This window comes from Elephantulus edwardii, unplaced genomic scaffold (assembly GCF_000299155.1).
Source record: "Elephantulus edwardii isolate Elephantulus edwardi_28Jun2011 unplaced genomic scaffold, EleEdw1.0 scaffold00028, whole genome shotgun sequence".
Classification (NCBI taxonomy): domain Eukaryota; kingdom Metazoa; phylum Chordata; class Mammalia; order Macroscelidea; family Macroscelididae; genus Elephantulus; species Elephantulus edwardii.
The window spans coordinates 2,466,350-2,482,058 of NW_006399778.1; the positions used below are offsets into that span (position 1 = coordinate 2,466,350).

Genomic DNA, 15,709 nt, shown 5'->3' on the forward strand with positions numbered 1-15,709 from the left:
GAACCAGTGTCTCCTGGCTGAAACAGCGATGTTTCACAGTTATCACATCCTGCGGTCTTACCCATCAGGACGGTTCTCAACCAAAGGATGATCTTTTCTGTATCAAATATCCATACTACTTGTTTACTGTGAATTTTAAATTTCAGTCATTTTAATGCCTATGAAGTTTAAATTAATAATATTTACATATTATCTCAGAAGATCATTCATTTTATCGGCACACAGGACCACAGAGGGTATGTTTCTGTTGACATCATCATCTTATGTCTTGGTAACAAAACTGATTACATAGAAAGAAGTCTGCATGCTTTTCTAGTCTTGGCACTGAAAACTGAACACACTACCGTGGTCACTTCTTCACAAGATTTCTCTGTGGGATCAATTCTGTTACCTGCAGAGGCCTTCTCAAGGATATGTTCCAGTTAGGTAGGTAGTTAGGAGCCCCGTGACATTTAATGAGGTCACAGCTACATCTCGACACATCTGCACAGTCACTGTGTTAACAGGGCTTTTCTCCTGCAAGGCAGCTCAGTCCCTTTGTCTTTCAACCCAATTCACACAAACTGCTTCATTCCTTTTAACTATTTCTTCCAAATCCCTCCTAACACAAAACCCTTCAATAGTCTTCATTAAAAAATCAACATAAACCAGAACTGCCACACAAGCAGATATATGCTCACCTATATTGCATTATGCAGATGACATAACCTTGCTCGCTGAAACTGAGGAAGACCTCATGCACTTACTGCAGAGGGTCAAGGACTGCAGCCTTCAATATGGACTGAGGCTCAATGTCAAGAAGACAAAAATTCTCACCACTGGACCAATCGGCAGCATCAGGATGGATGGCAAAGAGATTGAGATTGTTCACAGCTTCAGTTTGCTAAGCTCCACGGTCAACACTCTTGGCACCAGTAGCCAGGAAATCAAAAAACGTATTGCAATGGGAAAGTCAGCAGTTAGGGTCCTCTCTAAAGTACTCAAGAGCAATGGTGTCTCTCTGGAGACTAAGGTCCGCCTGATACAGGCCATGGTTTTTGCAATCACTTGTTATGCATCAGAGAGTTGGAAATGACTAGGGAGGATAGAAAGAGAATTGACGCCTTTGAGCTGTGGTGCTGGAGAAGAGTACTGAATGTACCATGGACTGACAAGAAAACAAACAGATTCATCGTAGAGAGGATTAAACCAGGCTGCTCCTTGGAGGCAAGGATTCTGGGGCTTCGTCTGACATACTTTTGACATGTTGTAAGGAGAGACAGGTCTTTAGAGAGAGACATCATGCTGGGTAGAGTAGAGGGACAGCGTAGGAGGGGAAGACCCTCTATGAGGTGGATTGATTCAGTGACTGGGGTAATCGGGATGGGTGTGTCAGAGGCAGTGCGATTGGCACAAGATAGAGCAGGGTTTAGGGCTGTTGTACATAGGGTTGCTATGAGTTGTAAATGACTCGACGGCACATAACAACAAACAACAAATGTTTAATGTGGCTTTGTTTACAATAGCAAAGATTTAGAAACAACCCAACAACAAATAAATGGATAGAGAAGCTGTGGTATAGTCACACAATGGAATACTATGCTGCTTTGAAAAACAAGGAACTCATGAACTAGTATATAAAATGGGTGACCCTGGAGGACATTATGCTGAGCGAAATATCTCAGTCAAAAAGGACAAATACTGCATAGTGCCACTGTTGTAAAGTGGGACTGACATCGGCATTGGGGGGAAATTAAGAGGGGATAAATAATATTTATATTGCATTGAAACAGATGAGGGAGAGTATTGTTTAGGAGAAATATATGATTAGGTATTATTGTCATGATCAGAGTCCAAAATGAAACCTGCATAGTGGAGTGGACCTGGGAAGAGGGGTTGTTGTATAACAAAGAAATCATTTTATTTACTTGTCAAAGAAAAAGCAAACTGGGGGGAAGGTTAGGCAGGAGGGAAAGTGTACAACAATGAATGAATGGAAATTAAAAAAAAATCAACATAAACAATAAACTTTTCATCCTGATACTTAGGGACTCTCACCATTGGGCCTGATCTTCATTTCTCAGCTTCTCCCATGAATTCCTGGACCTGGAGTCTTCTGGCTCCTGGCCTCTCCTGCCCTCTGCTCACCAGGGCTTGGTCAAGCTTTGCCTGGCTTCCTGCATCTCCTCCCACCACTAGCTGAGATGGGCTCTCATACCTCACAGATCCTTACTGCTTAGTGTTGTGTTGTAACAGGACTTCTGTATTTGTGTGAACTTTGTCTAACTAGTCTATCTGTCCCTTGAAAATAGGGACAGTATAATAAAACGGGAATGAAGCTCTGGTGGCCTAGTCCGTAGGACCTGCAAAGGCTAAGTGTGTCTGGCAATTCAAATCCACCAGCAGCTTCACGGAAGGAAGACTGGGAGTCTCCTTCCACTGCAATTCTGAGTAATAGAAACCAACTGGATGGAGCTATGAGTTGGAACCGATTCCACGGCGATGAGACTAGACAGGCAGCACCCAGCCCATGAACTAGCATGCAGCAGGCAAAAGGAGAAAATATTCTTTAGGCTCATGCAGCTTGGGCTCCAAATCATGACCCTTCCATTCATGAGCCTGTGCCCTTGGAGAAGTTACTTAACCTCTCTGAGTCTGCTGACTCATGTGCAAAAACAGATGAGTAACAACTACCTTAAAGTGTTGTAAGGATCAGAAACGGCACATGAGAAGAAACTGGCGCTCCCTAAGTGCTTATTAGAAGCTGTTCAAATCGTGGTTCTGCTAACATACTTGCTACTTAAGCAAGCGCCTTCATTTTTCTAAGCGTCAGTCTCATCTGTAAAACGGACAGGATTAACTTCAGTCTCACAAGGTTGTGCTGAGGGCAGGATGAGGAGGGCTCTGAGCCCAGTGCTAGACTCACAAGAGCTGCTGCTATTAGTCCTGACAAACGGTCTTTACTATGACACTCCCTCCAGGTGCAGAACTTCTCAGTTCTTTGTAAAATAGTTCTAATTCCACACCAAACACCAACTCCTGCCCCTCAGTGCCCGGGATCCTATCCCCTGATCTCCTGCTCAGTTATTTTCATGGGACCTGGAAATGATCTTCAGAGTAAATAAAGATAGATGTAGGCATGAACCTGGGCCCAATGACTTAATAATTTTGTGATACTGGTCTAGTCACTTAGTTTCTGTGTGCCTTCATCTGTATAACTGAATCTACCTCATGGGGTCCTTGAGAGGATTAGATAAGAACTCACAGAGCAGGATTACCAAAGTGTCTAGCACCTGACAAAACCCTCATAAACATTAGCCATTATCACTTCTATGAAATAATAAACTATCTACAAAGCAACTTCATTATAAGCCATCACTCTCTTCAGCATGTTGAGAGAGAAGTTACTGGAAGTCCTCACTGGATTTCCACAGGGCCTCTGCAGGGCAGTGACTAGCCCAAACCTCAGCCCAAGGCAGGAAGGGAACACCCACCGGCACACTCTGGTCTCCCACAGTCAGGCTTCCTCGAAAGAAGAAGCGAAGCTCTGCATGCTCAACTTGGTCAGCCTGCCAAGGGCTGGGGATGGCCAACACAGAGAACAGAGAACGTGTCACACTGGAGCAAGAGTGCCACCTAGATGCTGAACAAAAGTTCCCAGTTGCAAGGTCCTCTGAGCCTGACTGCGTGGTAGAGAGGAAAAGCTGCTGCCTCGTCTCACTCACTCTCCAGACAGTACTGACCAGCAGCAGCTCCAAACTTGCCTTCCGAATCCTCCCCAACCCAGTCTTCCTGGCAGCCATATTTAGCTCCCAGAACTGGTCCATTCATCAGTCCTGACCAAAGGCTCAAACCTCTTACCCTTCAAGAGAGCAAAAAGATTTTCCATGTATTAACATATATATTGTCTCACTGCGTTAAAAGATGAATCCACTTGGTTGAGCAAAGGGATAAAAACATTAATTTTTTTTAAAATTATTATTATTTTGTGTGTGTGTACTGTCAAATCAGATCTGACTGGTATAGGAGGAGACTGTCCCTCCTTCTCCAGCAGAGCATCTGGTGGATTTGAACTGTGCACCTCTGGGATTGCAGTGCAGCTTCTTGCCACTAGGCCACCAGAGCTCCCCAAAAACATTAATTTTTACAGAGAAACCAAATTCACTCCAACAGAGTAAGGTGGAGCTGAAATTAGAACTCTTCTTCTAAGGCATTAACTTGTTCATTCTTTCAAACATGAGCAGCTCTACTATGTATAAGGCATTGAATGAGGGCTGAGAGTAGTAGGTGAAGGAAGAAGGGGTCATTGCATGTGCCTGTCTGCATCCAAGATGGTAAGGATGTCTACTCAAGAAACGAAGAAGGAAGAAGGAGGGACCAAGAGCAGAGATGTTCAAATCAGCTTCCCTCAAGTTAGTTCTGACTCCTGGTGACTGACTCCATGCACAGAGAACAGAGCTGTTTTTGGAAGGAAATCACCAGACTCTTCTTTGTGGCTATGAATTGCCATCCTTTCTGTAAGCAGCTATACATGTAACTGCACTACCTCTCCTAAAGGAATCTAAGATCTATTCCAGGGCTCCTTTGGCTATGTCAAGCTCTTCCCCAAGAAGCGCCAGGTGCCGGCCACAGCCACCTCCTAGATGGAAGACCAAAGCCCCTGGGGAGGTGGTGGCAGGAGGGGAAAGAAACAAATTCGTCTCCCCAGCCTTCCTCCTGATTCTAGAGGCATGCTGTGGCCCTCTTTGTCTCAGTGCCCTTTGAGAAGAGCAGGCAGGCACTTTGCTGTCAGAGTCTAGACGGCTTAGGGCTGTCACTGAAGACTAGTGGCTTGCATGGGAGCCCCTGGGCTGGTCATGCTCTCCTGAGGGACAGCTCACAACCTCTGCTCTTCTACTGGGCCCTGACTTCCATCGGCCCTTTCGCTGTGACCACCTGTGGAGAAACAGGGCTGTGGTTTCCCTATAGGCACAGAAGTGTGGTGATAAATCTCTAGGACCAGTTCAAGGTCAGCCATTGTGTCCAGGCTGTGAGCACGGGATCACTGAAACCTGCACCTGACCACTGTTATTAATCCTGAGGCTTACAGAGCTTCCACCACACAACGGGCATACTGCTGGGCCTGGGGATCCAGGAAGAGCTCAAGCTGCTAAGTACTGAGCAGTGTAACTGACACTGTAAGTCAATGCAGTGTGGGTGTGGTGACTCTGGGGTTTAGCAGCCAGGTCTGATTTTGAAACCTGGCTTTACCATGTGTTAGCCGTGTGAGTTTGAGAAAGCAGCTAAACCTCTCAGGGTCTCAGTTTCCTTATTTCTAAAATTAGCAGTAATAATGTAAAGGTCTAATGTAAAGTTGGTCAATTAATGTATTACTGATGTACACATGCACTACCCTGAAGAAGCTGTGGTTGTGTAGTGTGATATGGGTCAGGCTGCTAACTGAAAGGTCAGTGGTTTGAATCCACTGAGTGTCCCAAAGGAGAAATATGGGCAGCATCCTCCCATAAAGATGTACAGTCTTGAAAACCCCATGAAAGGTCACATGAGTCGAAATCGACTTGACTGCAGTGGTTAGGCACGACTGTAAGAATACTGGGGGGAGAATCACTGGACGGGAGGGAGGCCTCAGGGTGCAAATAGCTAAATGCATTCAGCTGCTAACCCAGAGGCTGGAAGTTCAAATTCACTTAGAGAAACATCAGAAAAAAAAGCCTGGCCACTGAAAATCCTAAGGAGGGAGGAGTGCAATCTGGAGGGTAGCCATGAGTCAAAATCAACTTGATGGGAACTGGTTATGTGGGGCTGGGGCAGGGAGGCAGAGAAGAGAAAAGCTACTAAAACAGCAGGAGCAGAATGAATGAGATGTCAGGCTCCCCGGGAAGGGTACAGCAAGCGCAGGGCAAAGGCCCAGAGGCATTCCTGCATCCAGGCCATGAGACAGGGCCGTCAGTATGGGTGGAAGAGGGGCAGCTGAGGTGCAGAGGCGGCTGGGGGCCCACACCCAGGGTCACACGGCCTAACAGGCAGGCAGATCCCCGCCTCTGCGGGCAGTCATGGAAAGTGGGAGAGAATGTTTCTTGGTCATGACATTAAGCAACATTAAATCATGTGGTGAAAAATTAGTCCAGTTTCAATTCTCCTTCCGTCTTCTGACTCAATCAAAGAGAAATCTCTAAAACACCTCCTCAAAGTCTTTCCACAGGCAACTGGAACTACCAAGAACACTAAGTTAACATTGCTAGGTTTTTGCTTTTATGACTATCTTCTATTCAGAGCAAGTGATCTTGGCTTTCCACTTACGAAGATGATAGAAAATGTCTTTTAAAAATACATTTAAATGACAGATATTCAGGAAATGATGCTGCAGGCACTATGAAGTCACTCAAACTCAGCCAGGGTGGGTCAGGGACAACTCAGGGTCCTGGAGAAGTAACTCTAGCAGAAAGGGGAGCCAAAATGGGAGACCAGGGTGGAAAGACTAGTCAGCAGAGTCCTGAGCAGATCTAACTGGAAAATGAGGTGGGCCTGTCCCAGGAAGTGGGCTTCAGAAGGCTATTCGGGGGGACTTCCTTCCTGATGGAGACCAGGACCAGGGATTGTGATTTGCTGTGTGGCAGCAGAGGAGACAGGCTATAGCAGTGTTTAGATAAACATCTGTCCCTTGGATTTGAGAGTCTCTATTATTTTCCATCAGACTGGAAGCATCCAGGGAGCTATGTTCTCATTACCTACAGAGTACCTGAACTCTCTGTGGCCTCAGGTGCTCCAAGGACACAGCCAATAGCTGACAGACAGGCCAGGATCAGACAAAGAAGGGTGACCCACCATCCCAGTCTGCCTTGATTCCCCAGGAAGCAGGACTTTCAATGCTACAACTGGTACAGTCCTAGGCAAACTGGGTCCAGTTAGTTACCCTCCCTCAGACAGTCTGTGTAGGGTGGGGACCCTGGGCCAGACACTTTATTGGTTGGAGCAGTTAGTCTCTGGGGAAGAAATGAGACGCCTACACTCTTTGCAATGGACCCAGGCCCTCAGGACCTGCTTTGTGTGTGCAATACCACCCACCTCAGAGCTAACCCCTGATCTTGTTAAAGAGGCCCAGAGACCTCAGTACTTTTCAAAAAACATCCATTTCACTCTGGTTAGAAGCCTCCTGACCACTCTCCAAAACGTTTCCTGCTCAAGTCTGAGGATCCCAAATCTGCAAAGATGGCATTTTTGAGGCTCAGCAACTTTTCTAAAAGGAAAGTCAAAGGCCCTAGCCTTCAGAGCCCTACACATTTGATTCCACTTTGCCCTTCCAACCACAATTACCCTCTGAAGTATACCTTTTGTTACAGCCAAATGGCCTGCTGAGTGCTCCACGCATGTTCCTCTTCCTCCTACTTGTCCCCTCTCCCTTGGATTCCACCTGCCTGCACACATCTTATCAGCCTGCATTCCATCCACACTTCAGGGTTCCACAACCATTTCTTCCCAGTGTTTTAGGAGAAGCACACAGGTGACTCCTTCAATCCTACTCAGAAGCCTGACCTCATTTATGTCAGGCCACAAAGCCATTTTTGTGTTCCTCTCCCACTGCCATCAGAACTCAGCATACAAAAAAAAAAAAAAAAAAGAACTCAGCATACAGAATTAACACATAAATGAACAAATTATAATAATACCTGAGAGAAGTTCCAAATTTTTCTCAACAAATCACCTCTGCACAGCAAGGAAGGTGTCAAAGGGGCTCAGGTATTCTTTAGTTACTCATTCATCCCTTTAACCAAGAGTCCTGAGCTTTCCACGCGGCAGATAAGGTGAACCTGACACGTGTCCACACCCTCTCAGCGCAGCGGGAAGGCAGGCAAATGCCACACACACTGCTCTGTCCATGTCACAGCACTGTCATGCTCTGGGGACACTACAAGAAACAATGAGAGACCCAACTAAATGGAAAAACATTCCCTGTTCACAGACAGGAAGACGCAACATAATGAATATGACAATCCTACCAAAAGCAGGTTCAATGCAATCTCAATACAGATAACAAACTCATTTTTCAAAGACATAGAAAAGGCTACTGGTAGGTTTATTTGGAAAGGAAAGAGACTCTGGATAAGCAAAGATCTTCTGAAAAATAAAAATGCACTCCTTGATCTCAAAATAAACTACTCAGTCACAGTAACTAAAACAGCAAGGTATTGACCAAAGGAATAGAATTAAGAACCCAGAAATTAACCCATCGAACTATTGTTAATTCATATTTAACAAGGAATCAAAACCTATTAAATGAGGAAATGACAATCTTAAAAAAGGTGCTCTGGGGATGTGTGACAGAGGTCCTGGCCCAACTAGGATCATAGAGACACCCAGAGAGAGGGTCACTAAAAACAAGACATAAGGCTGAACAGGGCATGGCCACGATGTAATGTATTACGGACATGGCCCTGCCACCATGTCAGGAGAAAGCAAGGGGCTTAGGAAGCACATTTCTATCTACTCCTATGTTCTCTGCCTTGGGGATCACCTGCCTCAGTTTCCTCATAACAGGAAACAGGTTAACAGGTTACTCTCTCCAGAATGTTGTGAGGATTTGCAGGGATAACAGGTAAAGAGTAATGAGGGCTTGGTCAAACTCCCCAAATATGGGGATTATTGTGGTTATTATTCCCCAAACAGCTCAAAGGACTCTAGAGAATCCCAGGCAGCCAGGCTTCAGCCTGGGCTGAGCTAGGAGGTAATTCCACCTCCTGATTAGCCTTGACCTGAAGGGGAGGGGGGGGGGGAACAGAGCTGCTGCCTAAGCCATCTCAGTTGCCAGGCAGACCATCCCAGGTCAGACCGAGGGACTCTCAAAGGGCAGAATCAGGGAGGTCAAGAAGCCTAGAAGTGCGAAGGGGAAGGAAGCTGGCTAGAAGGGAAAGGAAGAGAGCAACTGAGGGTGTGGTAGAAAGCAGGCCTGGACAGAGGAATGAGACAAAGAACAGTCAGAGGTAGGAGAGAACATCCTCTCCCTCCCACCCGCCTGAGCTCTGGAGAATTAATGAGACGATTTCCTGTGACGGATGCAGCAGAGCTCTGACATTTACAGGCCTCTGGATCTCTTCAGGGCAGCTGGATTTGTTTAAAAGCCTGTCTGAAAGCCACTCTGTTAGGGGGAGGAGTCAACCACCGTCCGGAAACCCCCAAGGTGTGCAAACACCCACATCACTTCTCTGCAGGAAGGAGCCAGGGTGGAGCAAACTAAGATTAGGGCTCTGGCTTCGTTGCCCCACCACCCAGGAGAATGCACACAACCGTCTGGGAGGAAGTGAGGATCACTGGCAGACCACACTGGTCTTCCTACCCAACCCATTCCCCACTCCAGGTATTTGCTTTTATTGTATCTTCTGCTTAAAGTACTCTGTTGTGTAAGGTAGGGCCTTATACCACTAGCCTCACCACAACACTCAGGGCTCATAACAACTGTCACCAACTCCTACAGGCCTAGAAAAGTCCCTGGCACATGTCTGATAACTGAACGAATAAGTGTTTAAAGAGCAGGGTCTCTGGTTAGACTGCCTGGGGTCTCATCTGGCTTTTCTACTTACAGTATGAGTGTGGACCATTTCTGTAACCTCCCTGTAAAATGACAATAACAACAGTTCCTACCTCAGGTGTACTGGAGGATTAAATGAGCCCAAAGGAGATCTGATGGTGCAATGGTTAAGCACTTGGCAGATAAACAAAAGGCTAGCTGTTTGAACTCGCCCAGTGGTTCTGCTCCCATAAAGATTACAGCCAAGAAGACCCTCTGGGGCTGTTTTACTGCGTCCCATATGGTTGCTATAAACTGAAATAAATTTGATGGCCTCTAACAAGAAATGAGATCACACATGTAAAACTTTGGCTGATACCCAGCGAGCACCCAGCACGTGGCTGCTGCCATCATGATCTTTACTTGTTAATAGTTGTTGCTTATTTATTTGCTCACTTGTTTTCCATCTGTTCTTTTCATTCCATTGTTACAGCCTATTTTGCTCACTACTTTACCCCAATTCCTAGCACAGCTGGGAAGAGAAAATCAGGCTTCTTCCTCCAAGGGCAGGTGGAGGTGGGGAGATGTAACTTTGGCTGGAAGTAGGGAGCCTCACCTATTTGTTTCTCCAGGGCGGCTGCCTCACAGACAGTGGCCCGGGGCAGGATCCCAGGGTCAGTGAAACTTGTCTGCAGCAAGCAGCTCATGACGAAGAAGAAGAGGACGGCAGCAATGATGGGGATGGCGAGGGTCAGGTTCTTGGCCAGGAAGGGACAGCTAGAACAAGAGATGGAGAAACAGGTCAGCAAATACCCAACAGATCACTACAGGACAGGGCTTCTCCTCCCAGCAACCACCACCACGTTCTTGACCACAGCCTCTCCCAGAGGCTAAGCTTCAATCCCCTGGTGAACACTGTCACTCCCCCCCCCCCCCCCCGCCCCCACAAGTGCAGGCAGCAGGCATCACTAACTAACTGATCCTTACATTTTTCCAGTCCAGAACAGATGTGATAGTAAATTACAGCACTCTTAACACCTATACTTAGCTGCCACTTTAGAATCCTTCTAAACACAGTGTATCAGGCAGCCATTGCCAATTAATTGGACTAGCTCTTGAGATGAACCATCCTTGGCACTGTTCATTCACTCATTCACACTACAAATATTTCTACACAGATTATGTGCTGGGCAACACCTTCAATAAACAGTGCAAATAATGACAGCAAATAAGAGTTCCTCCTTAGTGCATCTCATAGTCTGGGGGGGGGGGTGGTGGGAAGAGAAATAAACAAGGAATTGTCACACAAAGTGACACTTGCTGTAACAGGGGGAAGGTGAAGCAGACTGTGGACCAACCAATGGTGCTATAATTCGGAGAGAGAGGTAATGGGATAGTCAGCAAAAGCTTGCTGGAGATAATGCCTACTAATATCCAAAGAATGAGTAAGGGTCACTGGAGTGATGGGAGGAAGAGGAGGGACCAGTCACTGTCACTGCCACCTAAGGACTGATGTTCCCACTAGGTCTGGTAAGCTCGTTGGTGGCCTTGGTTGGCTTGGAGAAATAGCTTGTCTGCTGGACAGTTACATCTCTTCTACTACCATGCAGGCTGTTTGCCACAGGAACCACACCTCTTCAATTTAGGGCTAGACCACTCCAGAAGTCTTGGGACACTGATCTGTGTCTCTCTCATGGCCACTGAGTCACAACCAACACACAGATGTCATTCACTGGGTTTCAGAGGCTGTAAAGAGCATGGAAGGAGACTGTCCATCTTTTTGCCCTCAGAGTATCTGGTGGCTTTGAACCACCAGCGAGGAGTGACTTTTGAGTTAGCAGCACAACTCCCCATAAACTATACCACCAGAGCTCCTGGTAGGGGCATTGATTTATGATAGATTTAATTAAATTCCTCTTTTCTGTCACCACCCTACTACAGTCCAGAAAGCTGTCTTTTGGAAATACTAGTAAGTTCATGTCATTTCCATGCTTAGTATCTTTCAGTGCTTTGCATTGTATCTGCAATACAATTCAAACTTCCTACCATGACCTTCGAAGCCAGCTATGACCCAATCTATACCAAAGGCTCTTCCAACCTCATTCTACACAATTCTTCTCTTATCCTGCTGCTGTCACCCTGGCCTCGTGGCCATACTGAAATCAGTCCAGTTCTTTCTCACCTCAGGGATTTTGCACTGTGGTTCTTTCTTTCTGAATGCTCTTTCTTCATCAGAAAGACCTTCCCTGACAACTCTTCAAAGGTGGCCTCTCCAAAATGTTCCCCCATAAGCGCTTTTTCTTTCCTGAACAACATTACAAATTTCAATTACTTACTTGCTTGTTTATGTGCTGGCTATGTCTCCCCTACTAGAACGTAAGTTCTCTGGGGGTAAACATGCACTCCTCTTCACTATTATATTCCAGAATCCTGCATAGTACCTGGCACCAAGATGCCCAACAGGAAACTGTTATGTGAATGTAGTTTTTCCTTGGTGTCAGGGGACCGAAAAATAGCTAACATCTTTGCAAGGTTTACTGTGTGCCAGGTACTGTCCTAATTAATAAATCATTACTAGTAATAATATGAAGCATAGAATAGTTACTATATGCCAGGTACTATGCCAAATACTTCCTAGGTGCCTTCTCATCAAATCCTTACAAAACCCTCTGAGGCACATTCCCTACCACTTTAGAGATGAGGAAACTGAAGCTCAAAAAGCTTCTATAACCTGCCCAAGGTCATGCAGCTCAGGAGTGCTGGAGGGTGGATTCGTGCTAAGTCTGAATTCTGGATCACACTGTTAACCTCCATCCTATGCTGCGTTTCTTCCTAGAGCCAGGGTGGCACTTGATGGGGCTGAGGTCCAGGAACCTCTTGTACCAGTGGCAAGGCCTAAAGACTGGCATAGTAATAGGGTATAATCCAGGCACATCCAGTGGAGGGCCCTGTGGGCACCCAGGCATGGTTTCTGGAGCCTCCAGAGACACATTCCCTAAGGAGCAGGTGCAGCCAAAGGCTTCACACGACCATGCTTTGTTCCACATATCTCTAACAGTATCAGCAGTGTCACCACACAGCAGCTCATCTGGTTCATGTACAATCAGAATTTTTGAAAGGCAGAAGAGACTTGAAATCTGAGACAAGCAGCAGCCAGCAGATCTTATGCTCTGATCACACAGAGGAAGATGCTGGGTACAGCCAGATCCAAGGTCTCCCAGAGAGACAATGTCAAGATCGAGGTGTTTGAGTTCCCAGCATATGTTCTGTCCATTCACTCACTCACAAATATTTAATTTATTGAGTATCTATTAAATTCCAGGCACTGTTCAAGGTACTCAGGACATAGTAATGAACAAAACCAAGCCCTGTTCTCATGGAGAAAGACAAGCAAGAAACAAGTATACATATAGGACCTCAGCTGGTGACAAGCACTCTGGGACACAATAAATCAATTTAGAAGGAATAAGAGAAAGGAGGGTGCTTTGCTATTTTATGGAGCAACTAAACCACATGGTTCAAATCTATCTACCAGCTGCTCCAAGAAAGAAAAGGGGCAATTTACTTCCGTGAGATTTACAGCCTCAGAAAACCTGCTGGAGGGTCAGCTATGAGTCAGTTGTGACTCAAGAGCACTTACCATCAACACAACTTAAAAAAGAGTATTCTCAACTGTGAGTACAAAGGCCCTGGGATAGGAATATACAAAGACCAATGTGGCTGGAGGGGAACGGGCTGGGTTGAGTGGGGAAGACAGTGGTAAAAAGGGAATAGGGCCAAAGGCATCTTACTGAGGGAGGGGGGAGATGAAAAGCCAAGAAGGATTTGGGTCTAACTTAGAATTAAAGGAACACCCTGGACGCTGTGTGGGGCTAGAAAGTTGGGCAGAAGCTTCATGCTCTGTCTGATAATCCATCCAACAATTAAGCAAAACCATTCATAGCAGGAATGGCCACCTGCACCTTCTTCCAGAGCAGGGGGGCGGGCTGGGGGGCTGGGGGAGGATCTGAACATCTGTCCAGCTGCCCTGCCCTCAAACAGTAGCATTCCCACCATGCCAGATTCTGCTGAGGGTTCACGATCATCCAAACCCAGCTGAGCACTTGTGGCTCAAACTCAAGCCCTTTTTTCAAATCCACCTCCCCAACTGAGGAAGAGCAGAGACAAAGGCAAGATTATTCACAGCTCTCCCAGAATCCTTGTTTCCTCCCACTTCTGGGAACAATTCTGTCACGAGCGAAGAACCCACTCAGCCCAGAAGGTCTTGCTCCTGAAGGGACTGTATCCCACGCTGCAGGATCCTAGGGGCCCAACCACAGCAAGTACCACTTCCTCCTACTTCGCCATATCCCTGCACCTCCTCATTCAGAAATGAGGATCCTGGACAACAGCTCTTCTAAACCCCTATGTGGGTGGCTGGGGAAGGTGGATCTGAAATTCAGCCCAAGGATCTTGCTGGAGGCTGGGAGTTCCCCAGTTTCTGCTTGTCCAATCATCCCTGAACGCTTCACCCATCCTGACTTGGAAAACAAGGACAAATGTTTGGCAAAAGGGCGAGAGAGAAAAGTTAATTCATAGAAGTCCTCACCATGTTTTAAGGGGAGAGTCGAGACTGAAGATACGATACAAGGCAGTTGCCTTGTGTTTTGTGCATCTGGCTGGTGTATCTGCGGTAGTCTTAACTTCACTACATGCCCTTGAGACATATTCTTTTGTGAAGACAAACTAATAACAGCAGTCAGGAGTAAGAGCTTGTTACTAGACTGAGAGCCACCTTCGTGACAACCTTAGAAAGCAAGTACTTCCATAAACCCCAGTCCACAAATGAGACTCCCCAAAGTCTATTACTACTACTGTTAGTGAATAGTGGGGCTAGAATCAGAACCATGTATGTTCACTCCCACAAGAGAGTTCGTGACCATGCTGTAGAACTGAGGAAGGCAGACACACACAGACACACACACACACACACACACACACACACAGACACACACACGGAACAACAGGAAGGGGCTGATGGGATTCATGCAGCACAGGGGCTGAGGTGTGTTTGTGTGTATAAGAAAGTACACGTAACGCGGCTCAAAACAGCGACAAGGTGGAGCAGAAAAACTTCCAACTCTAAGGTAGGATCCTGGTAAAGCAATAAATCCACTTCTCCATCCTTAAAAGGTGATACTGCCCACAAGTGGACCAATTCTGGATCACAGGATATAAGAAGAGGTTAGTAACCTATAGGGACTAATACAGCCATGTTACAGGAAAGCACTCTGGCCTCTTTCTTGGCAAATCGCAAGGTCCTGCAGCTGTTCCTCATGTAGACAGACCAGAAGGATGCTTCAGAATTTTGAGAAAGGAAGAAAGAAAGGTGTGGGGACAATGGCTTGGGGTATGTCTAAGGGGATCAAGGGATCTGAGGGGAGAAGAGGAACTCTGGAGAAAGTAAGAAGCACTGTGGAGGGAATGCCTTAGGCAAGAATAACTGAAGGGAAATCTGGTATTAAGGAGGGTCTGAGACAGAAGGAAGGGATCGTGGAAGGAGACAGGGAGATGGTTATGAAATTATAGCCAAAGGACAAGAGAGCAATTCAGCAGCTGTCTGGAATAGACATTTTTTAAAAAGAAAAAGAAAAAATTGGGAACTAGCAAGAGAGGGACCAGTGAGAAAGAGGAGCCATAGAATCTGGAAGGCAGATTCTGAGAGGGCATCGGGGCTAGTGGGTCATGCAGGGCTGTAGAGGGTTAGTGTTCCGGGCAGGGGCAGGCAAAAGCAGGGTGCCAGGCTAGAGAGCCTGGGAGGCAAAGAGGGGCGGAGACCAAGAGTGGCCGAAGGGCACAAGAGTAGAGGGGTAGAAGTGGGAAAGGTGGATAGCCCAGGAAGGATGGAGTGCGCGGCAGGGGACCACCGGTGATACAGAGCGCAGGGCGCGGACAGAGGACGAAGCCGTGCCCAGCAGAGGGGGGGAGGGGAGCAGAATGGGCAGGCCGGCCGGGGCAGGGGGAGCCCTAGAAGATGGGGCGGCTGAGAGGGGCGGGGCGCTGCCGAACTCACTCGAAGACGAAGAAGAGGACGGTGGTGGTGAGGATGAGCAGCAACGTGAGCACGAAGACGCCGCCGTGACCCGCCAGCATGAGGCGGCCACCGCAGTAGAAGCGGTTGCGCCCCGGGAACACCTCCCACTTGCGCCGAGGGCGGTGGCCGAGGCTCCCGCTGCCGCTGCTGCTCCA

The 15,709-nt window shown here is 47.0% G+C and overlaps 1 protein-coding gene across 1 annotated transcript in view; it reads right to left on the reverse strand.

The window, feature by feature from the left end:
* The window catches only part of ZDHHC18 (zinc finger, DHHC-type containing 18), a 30,982-nt gene that overhangs the window by 14,641 nt on the left and 632 nt on the right, over positions 1-15,709 (reverse strand). The window contains exons 2-3 of the mRNA XM_006883642.1: positions 15,534-15,701; positions 10,098-10,258 (exon numbers count right to left, since the gene is read on the reverse strand). Coding sequence (XP_006883704.1) covers positions 10,098-10,258; positions 15,534-15,701 — 329 coding nt within the window. The remainder of the gene's footprint in view (positions 1-10,097; positions 10,259-15,533; positions 15,702-15,709) is intronic.